Below are 22144 nucleotides of genomic sequence, written 5' to 3' on the forward strand. Positions count from 1 at the left end.
TACCACGGCTCGAGTAAATGTTTCGTAACATAACGGTCCTTCGAGCCGGATCTCAATATCTCCACTTCTCTCCAGCTTTGAACCTGAATCTGTGCACAGGAGAGTTTAGGACTCTCGGAGAAAGCCCTCCGCCCTATCCTCACACGAGAATAGTTTGGCAAATTGAGAGGCCAGGATTCTGCTGAGGAGGAGACGGAGTGACGAGTCCCTTTTTGTGAACCGAGCAGGTGGGAAATCATTACAGGGAACCTGGGATTCAGGGAATCCAAAATCATTGCAGGCAATAAGATCTTAAAAACTTTAGCTCGTACAGCCTAACCGTTAAGTACTCTAAACAAAATTTAGATGAAAATAACACTTTAGTGGAGGGTCACTAATTCAAAAGTCTGTGGGAGAAAATCACTTTTTGCCAAAAACAAGAGAAGGTCTTTGCATTAAACCCAATGACAGCAAAGACGTCCCCTCGGACAAATTGTGTAACGTGAGTCGAGCGCCTGATTGTTAACCAGTGGTCCGTAATCCCGGGGTGTGTCTCTCCATTGTGCTCTGTTCCTTCACTGCACCTGAAACCGGAGCCGGTGATTGTGAGCCGCGTGCCTCCGGCGGTGCCTCCTCTGCGCGGAGAGACCTCGGTGATCACCGGAGTCAGCTGAGATTTGTAGGCGTAGCCGTCTGATATGTTGACGGCGTCCAGCTGGTTGATGACGACGACCACGCAGCTCACCTCCGACTGAGTGTCTGAGAGCAGACGGGACAGCAGGACAGATGACATCAAAAGGGACATGAAGGATCGAGATGCGTGCTCAGAGATAACAAGCAGCCTTCAGATGTCTTATCGGCCGTGACAAGTTATTTTCTTACACAACATGCCCCTGATGGCATTTACATTGTCTACTGCCATGAAAGGCTGTCAACATTCCTCTTAGTACAGCTTAATGAGTCGAGAACTAAAAATATCGTGAACCGGCAGGAACACATTCTTTCCAAAAGAAAACCTTGAAAACCCTTCAACCCGTTAAGATGGAAAGCTGTTGATGAGAACAAGCAAACTACGAAGTAAAATAACTGATACAAATGTGGGTCTTTTTGGGACGTATAAAAGCGTAAGTTTGGTTTCAGAAATCAAGATGAAATTGGTCACTGTGCTTCCCGTAATAATGGCAGTAAATAAATAAATACTTTGTACATCTCTTAATGCACTAACCCTACTAAAAATCCCCACAAGTAGACTATCCTGGTGAAGTAAAGGACGCTGAACTAAACTTACCGTTGATGGACGGAGACTGGCAGTACAGACGGGACGATGTGGAACCCTCTCGGCGAACTTCACACTCCTCCCCGCAGATCGTCACATTGGAGGTGTGCGGGTCGAACCCAGAACCCTGCACCGACAGCAGAGCGCCGCCGCCATAACTTCCTGAGTCACGGATGAGGGAGGGAAAATGTATCAATATCAGACTTGAATTGTGAGGAAGAAAAGAGAACTAGGAGTACGAGGATAAAGACAAACAAAATTAAAATGTACACACAAGCACGCAAACAAGAAAAGGATTGGAATGGATACCCTCTTTGGGCTGCACGCTGCTCAGCGTCAGCTCGTACGTGAACATGACGTCCGACTGGGCGTGACCTTTGACCTGGTGGTGCAGATCGACTGGGTACGCCCCCCCCGGGTTGTCTCCCGCAGTGCACTGAATCTGCACGTCGGAGACGGTGGACAGGACACAGGGGACGTGGTTTATGGTGACGGAGACGTGCTGGGAGTCGTTGCCAAATCCTGAGCCGGTCAGCATGACGGTTGCGCCGCTCGGCCCTGTGGGAAATAAACCCAGGGGAAGGTTATCGTAGACATTGGTGAACACATACGGTAAACACACACACACAGAAATGCTCAGACGGATCCACTGATGTATATGTTACTTTAATTATGATGGCTTCATTGTTTTTATCAAAATTGTAGGGTTACAGAAAGCTTTAAAAGTTTTCTAAACCTTCAACTTGAAACATGCCATCAACCATCTGGAAAAAAATAGATTTTCTGAAGAACAAGCGTCCCCTTTTAGAGGAATCAATTAAATGCTTTTTATTAAGTTGTACTGCTCTGTTCTTATGAGCTGTACTGAACGTATGAAATAAGCAGTTGTCGTAAAAATTACACAAATTGAATTTTGTGAGGCTTTGTGGTTTTCAAAAAAGTCTCCTTTTTCAAGGGTGATTACGGAGGTCAACAAATGCCATCCCAAATAAGGAAGCAAACTCTCCTCCTGACCAGTGTTACCATGGCTACAGGATGCAGAGGACTGTAGTTACCAGAGCTGGGGCTGATGGAGCTGATGACGGGAGTGTGGGCTGCGGAGTAGGTGAAGTTGAGCGGAGGGTACTGCACCGAGAAGACCTGGATGTCGGCGGTCACCAGCCCCTCGCCGCGAGGAGGCGTCAGGCAGCGGAGCAGGCCCGGCGTCACCTCCTGAACCTCGCAGGGCGAGCCACCGACCGTCACGCTGGTGTTCCCCGGAGCGAAGCCGTTTCCGGTGAAGACAAGAGGGGTCCCTCCAGCCAGGCTGCCCACGTCCGGGTTGAGGGTGGCTCGGGCACGGCTGCTCAGGGTGGCGGAACCGGATGCAAGGCCCTTGCTTCTCACAATCACTCTGACTGGGTGTTCTCCCGCGGGGAGGGCGTTTACCATCAGCGTAATGTTGCTGTCAGTCACGGCGGTGACCCCCAGCTCCGAGGTGCCGGCAAAGACCGCTACGTTATCCACACTGCTGCCAAAGCCTGAGCCGGAGACGGTGACGGTGGTCGGGTCGCTGATGCTGTCGGGGGAAATACTGGAGACCGTGGGAGTGACGGTAGAAGAGTACTTGAAGGAGCAGTCTGAATGACAGGAACTTAGGATCCTGCCCGCGTGGAAGACAACATCACCGGCCTGCGGCTGAGAGGGAGCGGTGTCGCAGGTGATGTGAGTGTAATTCAGTGACACAACAGAGCACAGCTGGCCGGCCACAGTCACCTGTCCTCCGGAGAAGCCGGATCCGCGGACGAGGAGCCGCGTGTGGCCGTTGGGGCTGCCGACAGGAGGCGAGACGGAGTCGACCGCCGGCAGAACCACAAAGCGGCGGCCGAGCTCGTTCGGCACGGTGATGATGGCGCTGCCCAGGTTGTTGACTCTGACGGCTACGGGGAGAGCCAAGCCGATGGGAAGCTGGCTGTCGCCGCCGAGCCGACAGTTGATCTCAGAGTGAGAGCTGTTGATCACCTGGCAGGGCTGATCTCCCACCGTCACCTACAGGACACACAGACGCCAGAGTCAGACAGGTGAGAAGAACTCTCAGCAGCACAAAGATGATTTAACATTTCAGTCCATTTGAGATAAGGCTGGAAAAAGTATCCTGCTAACCTCATTAGCGCAGGCGGTGTCGCTGAAGGCTGTGCCCTCAATGTGGATGACCTGGTGGTATGATCCCTGGTTGGGAGAGATGGAGTGGACTGTGGGGGTGGAGCAGGCGGAGGCGCTGAAGGAAATGCTGCCTGAGGTCACATTGGTCTGCGGGCACTGTGGGGAGGCGACGCACTGCGGGGCTGCTCTGGAGATGCGACGAGAACCTGAAGGGAGGGACAGTTTGATCCGTTGAATTGTCTTTAATTTGACTCAGACCTCATTTGGCTGGATGTTGAGTTTCCTGTCTATCTTTAAATATCAAAAGATAAATGTCATTCCCCTGATCTGACTTGATTTACATCCTCTTAAATACATCAAATAATAATAATTACACCTGTCATTTTTATTTTACTTGGTACTTTCAGTCTGTTCGGGACTCTTTTTGGCCCAATCTAAACAGTAAAGTAGGGGGAGGCATATTTATCTACACAGATGGGGAGGAGTGGAGTAAAACCTTCTACTTCTCTGAACAGCTGATAGGACTTCTATCCTGATGAATTTGTGGATTTTACTTTTAATATATCAAATCAGATCACATTCTTAAGGAGCCACCCGAGTATTATTTTGACTTTCACTGGAGGATCGAGCTGCAGACCGAGAACATCTCAACCACATCTATACGTTTACCTCCGGTCACGTGTCTGGCCTCCATGCCTCCCACGCTGACAGAGACCCCGCTTCTCCTCTCCGCCCGGGCCTCGGCTTTCACGACTCCCTGCAGGCTTCTGCGGTTGGCGTCGTCTATGTAGCCGCTGCTGTAGTAATACACACCGGGCGCAGTGAAGCGGTAGGTGAAAAACCCTGAGGGGGAGCGAGAGAGTTCATAAGTACTTTACCGTATGGGACATCGAATCATAATGAAGCATTCTTGGACAGCTATTATTGTTATTATTGTATTTTTCTTTACATCCAGGCTTAAACATCTCCAACTAAGCACTGTATATCGTGTGTGACTGCTTGTTTATTTATTTATGTATTTGACAGGGACAGTGCACAGCCTCTTAGCTGTACCAAAGATCAAAGCTCATTTACATCTGTATTCCCTGGGCAGGAAACAGAGAATAACGTCTCTATTTAGGGTCATAATGCTCTTTTTGAGCTCTCTTCTTGGATAGTTCTTGCTTGAAAAAGAGATTTTAATATCAATTTTATCTGATTAATTAAAGGAAAAGAAGAAGAGAGAACAAACCCAACACAAAGCCTCATAACTAAATAAAGCTTCCCTGGCGCACTGATGATATCGAACAGTAAAAACAGGACAGGTGACTCCATATTCTACCTTTGGGAGTCTTGGTGTCTCCGCTGTAGAGTGGTCCCCCATCGTGGGTGGTTTCACTCGGGCTGGAAACACTAACGACCCCGTAAGCGTCTTTCCTGAAGGCCGGTGCTTCCCAGCGCCACAATACTGTGTCTCCGACAAACACCGTCAGTGAGGCGGGATTCCACGCATACCCCTGTCCATAAGCTGGAACACACAAACACATGTAAAGTCTGACAGACAAAATAACACACAGGAAAGGTTTCATTGTCTGAGATCAAGCAACATGTTATTAAAATACCTTAGCCACAATTCTAAATGTGGCTAATTATGAAAAACTGGAAGTGGAACAGGTTTTGAAACGGTCTCTAAGTGCAGTCCCATTTCATCTGCAGGCGACAGCTTCGTTGCCTGCAGCAGCTTTGGGAAACGTGATCCTCTTTCTGTTGTATTCTGTTTTATTCAACTCAGATTTAATTTGACACCTACAGAAAGGATCGAAATGTTAACCTACTGCTGTGGGATCCCTGGTTGGTGACGACGTGAGTCTTCTCCTCCGACTGCAACACACACTGCAGTTCGTTCTCTGAGGCGGCCTTCACTTCACAATCAACTCCTCCTGTCACATCGCAAACCAACACAAAACATGTGAAAACACATATGGAACCTGAAGCGGTCGCATTATCGTGCAGCTTCTCCATATTTGCACGTGGTTACATTACTGTAGATTACCGCCAGCTAGTTCCCCCTCAACCATTCATCTGATATCCAGTTCCACAGATGGAAACTTGTTGTTAAACATTGACAATGTTGAATGGTTTTTGGTGGGGACTGTTGGCGTGGTAATAAGTCTGAAGTTTGAATAAGTCTGTCTCATTTCGCTTACCAATGGAGACTTTGTTGTCCGAGGTATTGTTGCTGAAACCAGACCCAGACACAGTCAGCATGGTTCCTCCCATCAAGGAGCCGATTTGTGGGGAGATGCTGTAGATTTCCAGGACGTATTCAATGGTGGCGTTCACACCGTTGCTATGAAACAAAAACCAAAAGTTAAATTAAGTCCCAAAATGAACCACGCCCTCTGGCTTGTGAGCAAAATTGATTGCGTAGTATGATCTGTTTTGAAGTGTGTCATTAGTTGTAATGTGAAAATAGAAGTGGATTAAGGAGGATTTACCCGCATAGTTGTTTCATTGGCCTTTAACTTGTGTACATTTTTAAAGACCGTCAGAAAAGGTCAGCCGAAACCATTCCCTTTAATCAAACATAATACGTAACGCCATATCATTGTTCATTTATTGTGGGTTTTTAAAGGGGATCACATCCTAAATTTAGAATTCCAGTATGTTTTTGTTTTTTGTACTCTCTCTCTCAGGTGAATTGCTCTGTGTCTGAAAAGTGTAGCCAATGCGAAAGTGTCTTAAACCTGCATTCTCTCTAATGTCCATCAGGGGGCGACTCCTCTGATTGTATAGAAGTCTGTGAGAAAATGACTCTACTTCTCTCTTGATTTATTACCTCAGTAAACATTGTAAACATGACTTTATGGTCTCAATCTCTAGTTTCAAGTCTCCTTCAATACAACATGATGTTCGTCCAAAATTCCATACTAACGTGCTATTTAGTATGCTTAAACAGTATGTGAGATTTTTAGTATGTCTGAAACCTCAGTATGAAACTTTGAAGGTGATCCGTCTCCAATTATTGATCAATAATAATAATCTCAATACTCTTCAAATCAATCTGTGTTTGTGCTTTAATTTATGTTTTCTTCTATTGTTTTGATATAATTCACATGACAAAAGTAATAGTACATGAATTGTACACTATTTCCAGTGAAATGTTGCAGTACGTAAACACTGGACACCACGTCGGCATTTATATCCCACAATGCACTGCGATACAGAGTTCATAAATACTGTACTGTATGTGACGTTCAAATCATTTTGTGCATTCGTCTCTCACGCTTGTTGGAAGGTGTGACACATCACATGTCACATATCACAGTCGTCATGTGACATATCACAACATAGGTACGTTAGCATGACAGTGTACAGTTCTGTAACTCCATTAACACTTTAATTGGAGTATGTTGAACTATGATACACATACTGGGCATGTGGTGCATGGTATGTCATTTTGTAAGTGGTAAATGAATGAAAAGAGTGATTTTGTGAATCTACAGAATGTTTGTGTACATTTAATTCTATTGTAGCATCCTCAGTTGTGAGACAGAAAATGTACCGATATGATTAGAATCTCAGTTTCATCTAGAACATCATTCACAATTCATTGTCAATGGAGCAGCTCCATACTCGATACTCGATGACATCACAAGTTTGAGATTTAGCGCTGTAGTTTTTGGATTTGGGAGAGAGTTGTTCACGTTCACTAATGTTCTTTGGCTGTCTTGGACAATAGGAATAACATGTATGATTTTTGCAAATGGCCGTAGTTCCCTTTTAATGTTCCATCACAAACAACAACTGCTTTACATGAACTAATTTACATGAACTACGTTTCATCTCCAAGCATGCAGTACATACTGTTTGATCTTTTGTTTGTGTATGTTTCAAAATCTAAAAACATCAGGGGACATTTCTAACAATATGATAAAAATCCTTATCTTCAGATCTAATCTGTACCCTTCAGCATTGTGTAACAAAAGCTCTCTTGACGCCTTTCTGGCCTGAAAGAAAGAATTCACAGCTGCCCATACGACATTCTCTCAGTCGGTGCGTAACGGATGAACTGTTGCCCGGGTGAAAAGATCTTTCACGGTAGCTCTACCTTGTCTGGGGTTTGCCATTGTTTCCAAGTTGTACATCCACCGTGTGTGTGCCGGTTGGCAGCACGGGGAGACGACAGGTGATGATAGTCGCCGTCCACTGGACCGTCACACACTCCTTCCCGCCCACGAACACGACGCTGTCGTTGTCTCGGCTTTCCAGGTTGGAGCCCTGGATGGTGAGAACCTCATGTCCTACACAAAAGGCATCAAGAAAAGAGAAGAGAAACGTCAACAGATCTTTTCCACGGTGGAGCTTCTGTCACTCAAGTGCCAAGATAATTAGCACTTGTCACCTGGTAAAGTGAGTACCACCGATTATCCGACACCTTAACACGCAGACTCGTTGTGTGGATGCTTCTGTGTTGTTTACTATAAATGTGTGGGAAGACGTGGTAGTCTGTCATGGTCAGATTCTTAAGGTTTAGTGAGTACAAAGGGCAAAAACAGAAAACCTGCAAGTCAACATTACAGGACACACAAGACCAGAACTAATGATGTGACGGTGATGACATTGACAAAAGGTTGCGAGACATGACAGTGGAGTCACACGCCAACAGTGAAGCACAAACATCTTGCTATCGCTATTCCCTTCAGACATAAGTACATAATTGGACTGGTACATTGTGTTCCTCAACAACAGGATCTTTGACTATTAGTAACCTGTTCTAAATCCTCTGGTTTCAGAGTACAGCAGAATGTTCCCAACAATCAAGAAGTAATACAAAACATATTGTCTTCCTGGAACTAATTCACTTATGACAAATGTACAGTGTCTTTAGATAACGAGTGATTTGTTTTGCGAGAGAGAAATAAGGCGTGGCATTGAAACACAATGAATACACATGAGATCTTTTTGTTTTCGTAAACAAAGAGAAAGCCGACCACGTATGTTTGTTTCATTCACAGAGCGATAGTATTACTATTGACCTTTCAGGACAAAACAAATCCTCCCCATTAAACCTCTCGTCTGGGTTTTGCCCATCTCAGTAACTCTTTATAATAATCGTACCTCACTGAGTGGTATACAAATGCATGAATACAGTTCATAAAGGCCTCCCAAACTCACCAATCACAGTGGTAGTGCTGGGACTCAGGCCTGAGATCCGAGCTGTCAGGTTGTTATCGTAGGTGAAGGAGCTGCCGGCTGTCTGACTCATGTTTCCCACCATCACGGTGACGGTCTGTGATCCTGCAGTCCCCTGAAATAAGTAATGTAAGCATTTATTTATTAAGAATTAAGTCAAATAAGTGCCTTATTCAGAGCTCAGGCTCTTTGCAAGGCTGGAAAATGAGATGTCTAAATAATTTGTCAAAAAAACTTGCTTTCAAATTAAAAATTAAAACAGAGTTTTGTTGTTGCAGCTTTGCAGTACTTGGTCTGGTATGACCGGTAGCTTATGATGGCTAATATTAGCTTATGTTATCCAACTTAAAGGATATCACAGAGTCCTTATTCTGAATTTATGGCTCGTCTCTATCTTTAAAGGTGCTAAATTCCAAATTCAGAACATATTTATGACTGAGGTATTGACTCCACACGGCTCTCAAAATGGCAGCTAGAAGCTAACGATGCTAACAGCACGGACAGTGCCAACAACGGCAACAGTGCTCGTGTGTGCCGACATATAAGAGTGTACAGTAGTGCTTAGTGTGCTGCGGCTCTTTGAGTTGATGCAGGAAAATGTTTCTCCCTCATAAACAACAGTTTGCCGTCTGTACACTTACTGCTGGCGTTCTGCATTTCAGCTCAGTGTCACTGGCATGAACCACGGTGCACTCGTCACTGCCGACAGTAACCGTGGTGTTTTGGCTGAAGCCGAAACCTGTCATCGTCAGCAGAGTGCCTCCTGGGAAAAAACATATAAGAAGATAATGGTTATACACTATCGTATTCTAGAGAAAGTGATTCTGCTTTTGATTTTCTGATAAATAATAACACTTGTACAGATAGGTTTGAGTAAAGTCTGACCTGCCACGCTTCCAGAGAGCGGGGAGAAAGAGGAAACAATGAGCTTGTAGGTGAAGTGGAAGATGTTGCCTCCTGAGGAGCGTGCATCACCCAGAGAGGGGAAGCTGACCAACACGGGGTAAGTACCCGCGCTGGAGCTGCCGAGTCTGCACACCTGAGTGGTCGCTGAAATACCATTGTCAAAATGTGGTTTAACGCTTTTCATTAGATAATAAACAGCCGACTCATTTTAACGACAGGATACATTGTTCACTCCTAAAATCTTCTTTCACTTACCGGTAATCTGTTCAACGTGGCACCGGGTCTTTCCCACAAGGATGGAGGCGTTTTCACTACTGAAGTCAGTCCCAGTGACAGTCAAACGAGTCCCCTCGCCATTAGATCCTGAAAAAGTCAGCGATATAGAACCCTCACCACCATCGCCATGTTTTACATGTCGCAGACGTACAAAAGCTGACAGGTCACTTCATTTTTTCTGTACTTGAAAATGTTACATTATGTAGTTAACTGGTAATGAATGTTTTACACAAAATAATTGATACCAAAGCCTACACCAGTAGTCTTTTTGTTTAAAAAACGCCAATTAGATATATATTAAGCCTTAAAAATCAATCAATAAGCAATGATGCCTCATGTTGAATGAATTTCAGAGACAGGACACCTTGAGATGGGCTGATTCCAGTCACAACTGGACTCTTGTCCTCAGACCATTCATATCCACAGTCGCCAGAACACTTTGAGGGAATGCCGTTGATGTAAACCTCCACCTGCAAACAGGGAAAATCGAGTTCAGGATCAAGTTTTACGACATAAAAAAAGACACACCAGGCTGGGATAACACAAGGGCCTACGGTTGTGTTTCCCCCAGAACATTTTGATTTCCTTTTGTCTTTATTTATTCGAAATCACAAAACTCAGTCGCCAAGTGACAAATAGCTCCCTCTCTACCCAGCCAATGGAATAGTAGCAGGCTAGTTCGTCTAGAGACGTAGCCTGTGGGAGGGCACATCGTAATTATCTAATGTGACTTCACTCCAAAGATAATGCAAACGAGTTCGCTCAAATATCGGTAGGGACAATTCTGTCCTCCCCAGATATCGGTATATAAATAACGGATATGTCCCTACCGACCACATGCAAAACCTACGCCCTTGCACTTCCAGGTGAAATTACTGCTATAGCCATACAATAGAATATTAGAGGTCTTTAGCTGTCAGTCACTTCAGTACAAAGCAATTATTCAGTAGCATGCAATCATTTGATTCTATCCTGGAGGCACCTTATGTACAGATGCAGCTGCATAGTGCACCGCTACCAACAGAACCAGGACTTGCTCTGCAGACTTTATGGTAAGACACAACACACTGAACTAGCAGCGACCAAAACACACATTTGATAGACAGATGATGCTGAAACCCCAAACCAGATGTGCCCGAGGCTTTTTGAATCACGGTTGTACCTGTGGTTTGGTTTCCAGGACACGGAAGTAATCTCCTGTCAGGCTTCGCGTCAACAGACCTCCCTTGTTCTTCTCATGCGCTAAAACAACTGCGTTTTGGCCGACGAGCGACGAGCCGACAACCTGCAATGACAATAAATCAGCGTTCAGAAGAAATGCATATACGTAGATATTAATGAAATTAGAGACACAAAAACTAAACAGAGCAATTCTCACCAATCAGCAAACAATAATGGTCATCGTCAAGATGAGAGCATTTTTAAATGATATCAGAGGGAATATCAACCATATCTGGCTCTTATTATGAGAATGAATGTCAGAATGAAGTTTGGCAGTGAAGAACATAATTCAACACACACATCTGATGAATATCTGTGTGATATTACGACTGCTACAGCTACTACCTCTGCAAATATAATCTTGATTATTGAAGATAACTTGTTAGTAACAAATAGATAAACATTTTGGGCAATGCATCAATATTAAAGTAAAAACATCGAACAATTTTCATTTAAATAAATCACCAAAGATCTAAAAAAACACACAAAAAAAAGACAAATCTACCAAAATAATGAATAAAGAAGAGTGTGACCTGGATGAGAGGCTGGTCTCCAGGTCTGGTGAGCCACTCGACCCTCCACCTGGGGTCTCTGCAGCTTCCCTGCCTCTTGACGCTGACCTCACCCATCCCCGCGATTCCCTGTAGAGCGTACTTCAGGTCCTCCTCGCTGATGTCCACCGACAGACCTGAGAACAAGCACCGGCTATGTTAAACACACCCCCTTGCAAAAGCAACTATTACGTATGTCGTAGAAGCAGGCAGTGATGGGATTCAAGTACATCTACTCAAGTACTGTACTTGGGTACAATTTTGAGGTACTTGTACTTTTCTTTCATGTTCTTCTATACCTTCAGCTCGGCCTCCGTAGATCTCCACGTCGAAGGTGCCGTTCAGAGGAGGGGTGGCTCTGTGAGGGCGAGTGATGCTGACGGTGGCTGCTCCGTCCCGGAACTCAGCCGTGTCCTCGCTGATGTTGGACATCTGTGGAAGTGGAGAGGGAAAAAAGGAGGATTCAAAAGAGACAAACTGATTCCGACCTCACGTGCTGTATGTCTGGACGGAAACAGGTATTTCTGTCCAAAATTGTATCCTTGATGTTATTTGTCTTTCTCTGTACGGAAGACTAATAAGTGGAACTCATTTTTATAGTGTAATAGTATTCTTAACGTGAGATTTAGATAAAACAACGGACACTACACCCTGTAGTCACACTTTTCCATACCAGTCAGTTAATCTGTTGATGATGACTGAACAGCATGCCGAGGCGTGAGACACACACAGGATCACTGTGGAGCCTCTCTGTACTCTTTAAGTCACATCACATGGCCGTGGGCTGTATTCATGAGTCACACTGCTGAAGATGACACCTGGCTTTCCTTGTGTTTGCTGTTTCAGAGAAACACTATCGGGATAAATCCCACTATTTAGTTCACGCTCGTATCGCCCTTTTTTGACCGTGTTAACGGCACATCGGCTCAGAGTTTAGCACAGTTGCATCGCAGCAGAAAGGTTTGACTTCTAGAACTCAAGCCTTCTTTTGTGAAACGCAAGCCAGGCAGATTTACTCCGACTGAAGTAGAGGGGAAATCCCCATCTTCAAGGTTTGGATCTCAACTGCGATAACAACATTTATTTTCATGCGTGCGTTAGTGACAATTTTGAAAAATAATACTGTCCTGTTCGGGGGGAAAATCTTGAGGCTCAAGTGAGGAGGTTGATGTTTTGGGGAGTGTCTGATTAACTGTCAGGTGGCTGCCCCTTTCTTACTTCACTTCAGCTTCACCCCAAGCTCCACACTCCCAGATTTAGGTTTCCTGGGTCTAAATATTAAGATGAACGGACAGCACATCTGTGTTTTCCCGCAGTCTACACTGCTGCCCAAAGAACAAATACACAGCAGAAGAATGAGTCTTTAATATCACTCTGTTACCTGCAGGAAGCCAACTCCTAGCAGTGGGAACCCGAAGGCACATTCCACTGGTGTGGCTTTGATCTCGTAGCTGATCTGTGAAGCGGTCGACGTGTCTTTGGCGACAGCGATCACCTCGAAGGACTGGCCAGAGCTCTCAAAGGGCGGAGGCCTCCTGTTGTGGGGAACGGCTGGAAGAAAACAATGCACAGGAATATATTGAATGCAAAGAAACGTTTCACACGGCTATTATGAAAAAACCTGCAGGAAAGACTATAAGGAATATAATCTTCCAAACTTTGACATTCAAGCCCAAATCAAAACTGCAATCAAGCCGTGTACCGTTTTCATCATTTGTGGCGGGATACTTCCCGATGTGAACAGCGTCCACGTAGAAATCCCCCCCGTCTTTGTAGAGGTAAAACTCCTTCAGGTCATAATTGCTTCCGATGTATTCCGTCTGCAGGGAGCTCTGCAGGTCCATGCATTTGTAACTCCATCTGTCAAGAGATAACTGTATCTAGAAGCCGCGACTTTGCTGAGAAGTTTGCACATGACTGAGAAATTAAAAGTGGCGTTTACTGACTTGTGGCCCTTAGTGAAGATAGTGCTGATCTTTGCGGTCTCTGTCTGGGTTTTGCCTTGGCTGTCGCGGTAAGTGAACTTCATTCCAACTTCATCCTTCAACATCCCCTTGTATGCAAAGCAAAGCTGCAAGGGGAAGAGTAAAAAGAATAGTAGAGATCAATAACCTTTGGTACATTTATCAACCACTTTCTTGATTACATCCATTTGTTTTCATTTACAGTATGAATTCTACCCGTCTGTACAATAAATGAAGCAACTGTGTGTTTTACCGTGGGATGCTTGTCCAATGAGACCGATCCGTAGCTGCCACCAGACTCTTTGGTGTAAGTGACCTTGAAGAGGACCTCTGCATTCTTCAGTGACCACAGGCCACAGAAAGCAGTGTTTTTCACCGGAGTGCCTTCTTCAGCACTGTTGAACTGGTGGGTGCAAGAAAACAGAAACCCATGAGAACCCAAATCAGATGCTCTGCAAAGATGTAACATCCCTGAGCCGATTCAAAGACGTAAAAGGAGCTCGAAAAATAGGTGAAACTCCGAAGGCGTGAACCCAACGTGCGAATGCTTGTCACATTTCTCCAAATAAGTTTGTGTTCTTTCTCACTTTAAAAAAACCGGACCGTTGATTTGTCCCCACTTACCTGAGAGTTGTCACTTTCAAAGTCGTTGAAGTACTTCACATCAGTCCCTTCGGAGGTCAGGACCTCAGCGGGACACTCAGCTTTCATCGTGTCCTCCAGAGCCGACTGCACCTGTTCACGATGGCACAAGCCGGACGTTAATATTGATTCTACACAGTACAGGCAACAACCTCAGTCCAAAAACAATCTCATGAATAATGAGGCTTGTAGACGCTGACAGAGAGACACTCAAGTCAGACCTCAGACTCGGTTGCATTGAAGGCAATGGGCTTGGTGGGGATTCCCCCCCAGAGCAGAGTGAAGGTCTGCATGTTGCTTATCCCCTTTGTAACCTCGGCAACGGTGACGTTGGTGTCGGAGCCAAAAACTTCCCAGTGAAGAGGTTTGAAATCCCCTGCAGTCAAAAAAAAGTAGTTCATAGTATTAATGTCAGCTACACAAATGCATGTGAAAGAAGTGTAACAACCACTAACTACTTGTCTCTTCATACCTCTGTCAGAATGGAATGTGACCAGGTAGTTCGATCCTCGGCTCTCGACCTGTTTGGTGACCTGAACCGTGTCGGGTTTGATGGTCCAAAGGCTGTTCAACGATGCCTCCACCACATCAGCCGAGGCCGTAACTGGGATCGGTCCTTAAAATTCAGAAAAAACACAAAGTTTGTGAACAAACATAACGGCTGGACATACTGCACTGTGGATTTATTAGATTAGAGCAACAGGTTGAGGGTTTTCCTTTAGTGGCTACCAATGCTAAACATGTATGCAGTCGCGTGCCATTACGAATCATACCATGGCAAAGGCATGACCCGCCCTACTCTGCCTATGATTGGCTAGTGTTCGTTGCCATTGTTGGTTGGGTCGGTAAGGTTTTGGCATGATGAGTATGATTGGTGAGGGTTGGTAAGAATATCAGGGTAGAGTAGGGTTTTTGCCACATTGTGTTTCGTAATATCACTGCAGTCGGGATATTTTAAGTTTTTAACGTGCAAGAAACCGATGCAACAATTTCTTTCTTAAAGGAATCAATTGTACAACATATTACCTGTCTTTGCGTCTCCGTAGCCCAGGTTGAAGAAGGTACTCCCACAAAGATGGCTGGCACAGCCGCTGCTGACGGTAACCTTCTGGACCTCTTTGACTGCAGCGACATTGCTGGGCCAGGAGTCAAAGGTCACCACCTGGGTAACAGTGAGAGGGAGAGCATGTGAGGTACAGAAGCCTGTTATATTCACTTCTTCCTCATTTCCTACATTCTCTAAAACGACTTTTAACAAACCCCGCAGATTTGTTAAACGTCGTAAACAATGGTGCTAGCAGTAATGCTAGCTGGCTGTACTGCTGTGGCTACAGACATCGGTGTCTGTGGCTCCAAAAAAGTTGGAAAGACAGAAACAACCAGAAATAATAAGACCTAACCTCTTAGAGGACTGACAGATAATTCTAAATTGTCATTAGCTGCTTTCAACAGAAATGTTTAAAGGGGGATTTTGAAGAACATCCAAGTTTATCTCAGTTTATTACTCAGTTATGACAAAAGGAAGCTGAGACGATGTAAAATACAGTTGATTAATGTTTTATTTCACTGTTAAAATGAATAGTTTGACATTTTGGGAAATATGCTTACTCACAGATCCATACTGCGCTAGCTTAGCATGAAGACTGGAGCAGTGACTTCCTTGGATACAGCCAGCTAGCTTTCCCCTCTGTTTTACGGTCTTTATGCTAAGCTAACCAGGAAACAGCTAACCATTCCTTTAAAGGGAAGCTGAGAAGATAATTATGTGCTATGTTTAACAGAAGCTACAAGTACGTACCTGTTCCTCATCGAACACGTCATATTTAGCCACGACATTCTGAACCTCATTGACCGCGTCGTCCGTCTGGTCTTCTGTAAAGTGACTCTCCTCTTGGAACAAGGCAATGTTGAGACTAGCAGGACCACCATAATCCTGATGCAGAATTTCCATGTAGTAGCTACAGGAAAAAAAAACGTTTAAGTGATGAGACACGGCGTGCTATGAATTAATGATTAGTCATTTTTTAAAGAGGTAATAAGAGCCATTAGAATCATGTACTTACTAATTTCCTTGCTTTAGAGGCAGTACTGCAGACTTTTGCGATTTCATTTTCGTGAAATCGGAGACATAACGTGTCTGGTATGCAACTTTAACCTAAAGTTTAAGGGGAGATATGAATATTTTATCACAACATAATCTTTGATTGCTTCATAGCAGGATTTCTTTTGATGATAACAGTAGGTGTGCTTCACCTTGTCTTCTGGGCGGCTGGAGTTGCTGAGGTAGAGCTCACATCGGTCATCACAGTGCAGGTACATGGTGTAGTTGGCGCTGGCTGGTGGGACAAAGAAGCCTCTGGATCGTAAGCTGAAATATTTGATTTCCTTGGAATAGACGCGGGGCATGGAGTCGACCCACTCCGCCCAGTATCCAGTCGTGTTCTCATTGTAGCTCTGAATGTCAGTCAGGTATCTGGGTCTTGTCTCGTTCCACACCTCCATCTTCAAGCCTCTTCCACCTGGATTTAGAGGAGGTGCATGTGACGAAATGGGAAATAAATTATGGTGCATCAAAGTCAGAGCACAGCAAATTAATCAATAAGCGTACCAACAGAAAATGAAAACGGGAACAGTTGGATCATCCGTTTTCAGGGAAAACAACACTAGAAATTCACTGATTTCAGCTGCTCCAATGTGTGATTGTGCTGCTTTTCGTTGACATATATGATAGTGAACTGAATATCTCTGGGTTTTTGTTGGTCCAACAAAATTAAACATGTGGAGACACCACTTTCTCTGAAATTATATTGGAAATTGTTCACTATTTTCTGACATTTTATAAACAAAGAAGTTAATCCATGAATCGAAGAAATAATCAGCAGGACAGTCGCATGTGAAATGTAATGTTAGTTGCATCGCTTATTCAACAGCTGAGCGCTGTTCTGAAACTCATCTTACTCTTGAAATTATATAAATAAGTTGACTGAAGTTTATCTTGTTTTAGAAATCCAAAACCGGCATCTGTATCAGCTGTTCACATCAGCTCTATGAAAGGTCTTACGTATGATGTATGATAATAAATATGTGCTCTAGTCACAGTCAGATAACAGGTTATCTGTTCACAGTACTCTGCACATCAAAGCGCTCCATTCTTGATCAACTGGGACGAGAGACGGTGACAATGAGATCACTGTCTTCTGTTGTCGAGCAGGACAGAGCGCTTTAGAGTCCTCCGGTGATGGAGATGTCAACTGGTGTTCATGCTTTGTTCGGACAATGACACGGCACAACGGTGGAACGAATGTGGGTTAGCGTCACGGCCAAAAGACAAACGGAGGAGGCGGGTCCTCACCTGGGTAGACTGTCATGTTGTTCATCTCGTGCTTGGCGGTCCTGCACGTGATTCTGTCATCGGACACAGTCTGGATTTCACAAGGCAGGCCTGAAGAAAAAAAAAATATTCTGATTATCTACTCATATCCTGTGTCACCACCTCATTTATGTACCTTGGTCGCATTGATCCATTTCTTCCTTATTACAATTTGATTTCACTTTATTTGTGATATTTTGTTTCATAATGCACTTTATGGTTCCAAGTTACTTTGTTTTCCAGTGTTCCAGTGTAAATGAATTACATTTAGCAAATGGTGGTTTCCAAACTGGGGCTTGGAAGATGATTGACAGGACAGGAACCAGTGGCTCTTGTTTTATTTGCAACATAAAATAATCTTTCCCTTTTTTTCTACTCGGAAAATAAACTAAACTAAAAAAAAAGAAAAACAAACTCTCTTTGGTCCCAACCAGTTGCCATACAGTATGCAACAAGTCGATTTCTTTTTAAGAGGCAAAAAAGACCCACTATACCACCCCACATGAGTATTACAGTTATAGAATTAGGTGCATAATTAAAGTTAAACTTTGATTTCTCTGGTTGGTTACAATTACACATGCTTTACCAGTAATACGTGAATCTTATTGTCGTCTTACAAACCTGATGATGAATATTATGTGAAAAGACTTTGTGTACTGTCAGTTGATACTTTATAATCTGCATTCTATATCTGGTACACGGTCTGTTACATCTCTAAGCTTTCAGAAGATTCTTGTCTCCCTGTTGTTTACTTTTGTTTGCCGCACAGTTTCTGTTTGCGGTGGAAGGGATTATCACCATTGCACGACTTGAGGCCTCACCAACGGGTCAGGTTTTTGTTTTGGCTCAGATGCATCTATGCAACACTTTGCACTGCGTGACAACAATATCCGAAAAGTCGCGATGTTGTTGGCAACCGGCCACAGCTGATTACCTCCAACAAGAACTCGTGCTGGCCGGTCAGTTTGGTCAAAGAAGCGGCCGTTGATGGTCAACAGGGTTCCTCCCATGACACTGCCCGCCGACGGCGAGACTCCTGTCACCTCTGAACAGGAGACACGACACACATTTCACTGTAGAAAGAATAAATACGACACAGGAAGTACTTTGTTCTGAAAGTCTTTGTGTGTATCGTACCTGCAAAGGTCTGAAACATGGAGAGCTTGCCCGAAGCTGAAACCCTGAACAGCTTCTTGTCTGATGAACTCCTAAAGATATGAAAGAAATGAATTAATATTCTCACAGTTGTTCGTACAATAAAATTGGTGTTGAGTAAAACGATCAATCGCCAAGAAGTCAGACTTAAAGGAGCTGTTTCTATCTCGATATCCGTGCATTTTTTCCTTCAAAGGTTGAATCAAACCTAGAGGTCTTTCTGAAACATAAAGGTATTCAAATCTTAGCTGACATGACAAAGAAAAGACTTTCTGTAACAATGCTTTACCTTCCAAATTCATCATCTAGAATGTAAGTCAAGTTGTGATGCCCTGTTGGAAATAAAACAGAATGATTAAAGGACAGTTTATACAGTCTCAAAATGGACCTTTTTATTTTTTAGGGCGAGATACCTTTTGCAAAATGCAATGGTCAATTAAGAGATTCTGGGCTGTTTAGCTTCCATAACATATCATTCAGTCTAGTGGAAAGAAAACATCCAAAATACACATTTATGTGTTTATTACACTACTTTGTCTATTTGCGTCTGTAGATTTCTCCTAAATTCACCAAAAGTTACCATTAGATAATGCCTCATTTGCATATTTAAACTTAATATTTCAGAAAACTTAATAAAAGAAATTATTGTCTTAATGTGAGTAATCAGCTGGTGAAGTTTCATGTTGATATCTATCAGTTAATTATTTGTACTCTATGTCTGTAGTTTTATTAAACACATCTTTAAAGGACGTTTTCTCTGAATGAGTTTTTTCTCACTCTGAGCCAGAAATCTCCACTTCAGCAGCTCTCACATACACCAATTTCCACAGTGTCTATCTATATTCTGAAGGTTTGTACTGAGGGGTTTGTTCATATATCATTCATAGCCTGATTTATACAACTTTTATTACCCAAAACATGTAAAGAACGGATTGTATTTTATGGCTGTCGACAGTATTTTCTAATTGATGGAGTGATAAAAATAAGATATCTAAAATTCCCTCTAGAGAAAACCTTTGACTCTCATATGTCAACAAAATGAAACTAGAATTGGGAACCTGGCTTTATCCAATGTTCAGGTTTCTGTTCTAGCAATGTATGCAAATTAGCACATAGTTAATAAGATAATGCCTCATTTGCGTATTTAAACATAACATATCAGAAGACGTGGAACACAAAAAATTATTTTCCTAATGTAAAAAAACAACTGGGTAAGTTTCATGGTGATCTCTATTAGTACAAGTAGTGTCTCCTCTTAATATGTATTCAGAGCGTCTGGAATCGAGAACAAAACCAGCTTACCGACGTACGTCCCCGTCATCTTGCAGCTCATGGATCCCCACCAAGAAGACTCGGAGTCCAGGCGCAGGTTATATCTTCAGGAAATATTTGACAAACTTTTAACAGTGTTTAAATTGTTTCTTCCGTCAGTTTTATTTAACATAACCTCATCCCTCAAAAGACTTCTCGGCTGTGAGACAGGCCTCGACTTGAATGTATGTTTGTTGTCCAGAGAGTAGCAGTCTACATCTACTGCGGACAAACTACTTACAGTTCGTCTGACTCCGGTTTGAGCAGCTCGCATGGCATCCCTCCCATGTAGGCTCTGCAACAAACAAGACCGTATTCACTGACCGCTCACAAGACGGGTGTCTAGTTTACATTTCAAAGTGTACGTCTTCATGTTTGAAATGTAGCTAAGCAGATAAACTTCTTTTGTAACTCGTAAAACAAGTGAGTTTTGGTTGGGATCATTTCAACTGTTTTTATTGTGTGATTGTGGTATTTTAGCATCTACCGGTGGGTCACTCTGCCTTCTTTTATACAGCATTAACAGGATACCACCATAAAGCTGCCATAGAAATGGTCCTTGTTTAGGTGAGACAAAATGCTTTACTTTTTATTTTCATACCTCAGAAACCTGACGTTGAGGCCATTGGAGCTCTTGTCGGTGTTGCTCCCGTACACATTGGTGAAGATCTGTCCTCGTATTGTCACCAGGCTGCCTGCGGGGGTTTTGGAGGTGGGTTTTAATATAAAGTTGAGTGGCTGAACTCAGCCTGAGCACTGTAGAAGTAAAGAACTGTGTACCTGGGGGCCCGCTGGTTGGATACAGAGACCTTATAGAAGGCGTGCGATACCAAACAGACTGAGAAAAGTTGGAATGAAAGAAAAACAAAAAAACATTAGGATCCAAAACATGACTGCAAGGTCAGTCAACTTGACCGTGAAGGGGCTCCCTGTTGCGTCGGCTGCAAACTTACATAGACGCTGCATTGGTATGCTTTGAGCGCGCCTCTGCACACACTGGCATCAGGAATGGGAACACCGTCCACGCTGACGCGGACCGTGTATCGACCATACGGCATGGCTCTGTGATGGACAGATGAGTTGTTTTAGATATACATGCATGAAGTATACTCACTTAAAAGCCCCCTTCAGCCTAGAAGCTACCTGGTGTAACACGCGATCTGGCTGCCGTGCGTCGAGTCTCTCTCCACATCACAGGGGACTGACAGGGTGTCGGACACCAGGAGCACACGGTTGCCAAAATTGTCGTCTTTTGGATTCAGCTGGAACTGTTTCTCCTGGGCAAAACCTGCATACGGGTTCATGTAAAACAAATGTTTTTGTGTTTTCTGGATAAAGGAGTCAACAAGCAGAGGGGTTGACTTTTTGTCACAGTTCAGAAACAATCTACAACTACAACCTCATTTCTACATTTGCATGGTAACATACAATGTTCTTTGATTACTTTTTGATCATTTTTTAACCTATATATATATATATATATATATATATATATATTTGTTTTATGTGTCATATCATATCATCTGTTTATAGTCTCATAGCTGACTTTAAAAAAAAATAAAAAATGTTCACACTTAGACAGATTTCAGCACCATCACTGTGGATTCAAACGTTACAGTAACATTTCAATGTATCCTGCAGTCTCTTACCGCTCCCTGTAATCATGATTCTTGTTGCTCCATTCGAGCTGCCTCGATGTGGAGTTACGTAGTCAACACGTTGAGCACCTGAAATACACATTAAATAATATAATTATATTTATCAATAATACATACGACCCCCCCCCCCCCCCACACCCCCGTGTAGTGGGCGAGCGGTGACATGTTAAGGAAAAATGTAAAAAAAGAAAAAAAGGCGCAGAGCAAATTTGTTTGTTTATAATGTGTTACTTTGTGACCGGTTACTCACTGCAGCAGCACCAAAAGGCGAGGAGGAGAGCCGCCGGCTTCATCGGGGACTCCATCGTGGAGATTTCCCAGAGATCCCTGCTGCTTCACCCGCAGTGTGCTGTGGTGGTGTCGCCCTTAGTTTAGCTGAAATTTAACACCAAAAGTGCTGTTATAGAATAGTCTGTACAGGTTTCCACATGAGGTTAAATTCAAGATAAATTCAACAATGAAATCTGAAGGAAAATGATGGAAAATGATGGAAAATCCAGATTTCATAAATAGTTATT

The 22144-nt window shown here is 43.6% G+C and overlaps 1 protein-coding gene across 1 annotated transcript in view; it reads right to left on the minus strand.

Annotated features, from left to right (window-relative positions):
* pkhd1l1.1 (PKHD1 like 1, tandem duplicate 1) overlaps positions 1 to 21931 on the minus strand; it is a gene marked incomplete at its 5' end in the record, with an annotated part of 40699 nt that extends 18768 nt beyond the window's left edge. Inside the window, 41 exons of the mRNA XM_079176218.1 lie at positions 564 to 738; positions 1268 to 1417; positions 1565 to 1813; positions 2311 to 3283; positions 3398 to 3603; positions 4067 to 4240; positions 4719 to 4904; positions 5212 to 5316; positions 5584 to 5726; positions 7488 to 7680; positions 8555 to 8687; positions 9214 to 9335; positions 9458 to 9622; positions 9734 to 9841; positions 10119 to 10224; positions 10917 to 11039; positions 11509 to 11663; positions 11826 to 11958; positions 12908 to 13077; positions 13229 to 13386; positions 13473 to 13597; positions 13744 to 13893; positions 14115 to 14225; positions 14354 to 14508; positions 14605 to 14748; positions 15159 to 15294; positions 15931 to 16090; positions 16196 to 16287; positions 16386 to 16651; positions 17485 to 17574; positions 18437 to 18547; positions 18640 to 18710; positions 18947 to 18989; positions 19960 to 20033; positions 20210 to 20263; positions 20570 to 20663; positions 20749 to 20806; positions 20922 to 21030; positions 21112 to 21256; positions 21618 to 21695; positions 21877 to 21931. Coding sequence (XP_079032344.1) covers positions 564 to 738; positions 1268 to 1417; positions 1565 to 1813; positions 2311 to 3283; positions 3398 to 3603; positions 4067 to 4240; positions 4719 to 4904; positions 5212 to 5316; positions 5584 to 5726; positions 7488 to 7680; positions 8555 to 8687; positions 9214 to 9335; positions 9458 to 9622; positions 9734 to 9841; positions 10119 to 10224; positions 10917 to 11039; positions 11509 to 11663; positions 11826 to 11958; positions 12908 to 13077; positions 13229 to 13386; positions 13473 to 13597; positions 13744 to 13893; positions 14115 to 14225; positions 14354 to 14508; positions 14605 to 14748; positions 15159 to 15294; positions 15931 to 16090; positions 16196 to 16287; positions 16386 to 16651; positions 17485 to 17574; positions 18437 to 18547; positions 18640 to 18710; positions 18947 to 18989; positions 19960 to 20033; positions 20210 to 20263; positions 20570 to 20663; positions 20749 to 20806; positions 20922 to 21030; positions 21112 to 21256; positions 21618 to 21695; positions 21877 to 21931 — 6248 coding nt within the window. The remainder of the gene's footprint in view (positions 1 to 563; positions 739 to 1267; positions 1418 to 1564; positions 1814 to 2310; positions 3284 to 3397; positions 3604 to 4066; positions 4241 to 4718; positions 4905 to 5211; positions 5317 to 5583; positions 5727 to 7487; positions 7681 to 8554; positions 8688 to 9213; positions 9336 to 9457; positions 9623 to 9733; positions 9842 to 10118; positions 10225 to 10916; positions 11040 to 11508; positions 11664 to 11825; positions 11959 to 12907; positions 13078 to 13228; positions 13387 to 13472; positions 13598 to 13743; positions 13894 to 14114; positions 14226 to 14353; positions 14509 to 14604; positions 14749 to 15158; positions 15295 to 15930; positions 16091 to 16195; positions 16288 to 16385; positions 16652 to 17484; positions 17575 to 18436; positions 18548 to 18639; positions 18711 to 18946; positions 18990 to 19959; positions 20034 to 20209; positions 20264 to 20569; positions 20664 to 20748; positions 20807 to 20921; positions 21031 to 21111; positions 21257 to 21617; positions 21696 to 21876) is intronic.
* Between the last annotated feature and the right edge of the window lie 213 nt (positions 21932 to 22144).

This window comes from Pholis gunnellus (assembly GCF_910591455.1).
Source record: "Pholis gunnellus genome assembly, chromosome: 16".
NCBI lineage: Eukaryota > Metazoa > Chordata > Actinopteri > Perciformes > Pholidae > Pholis > Pholis gunnellus.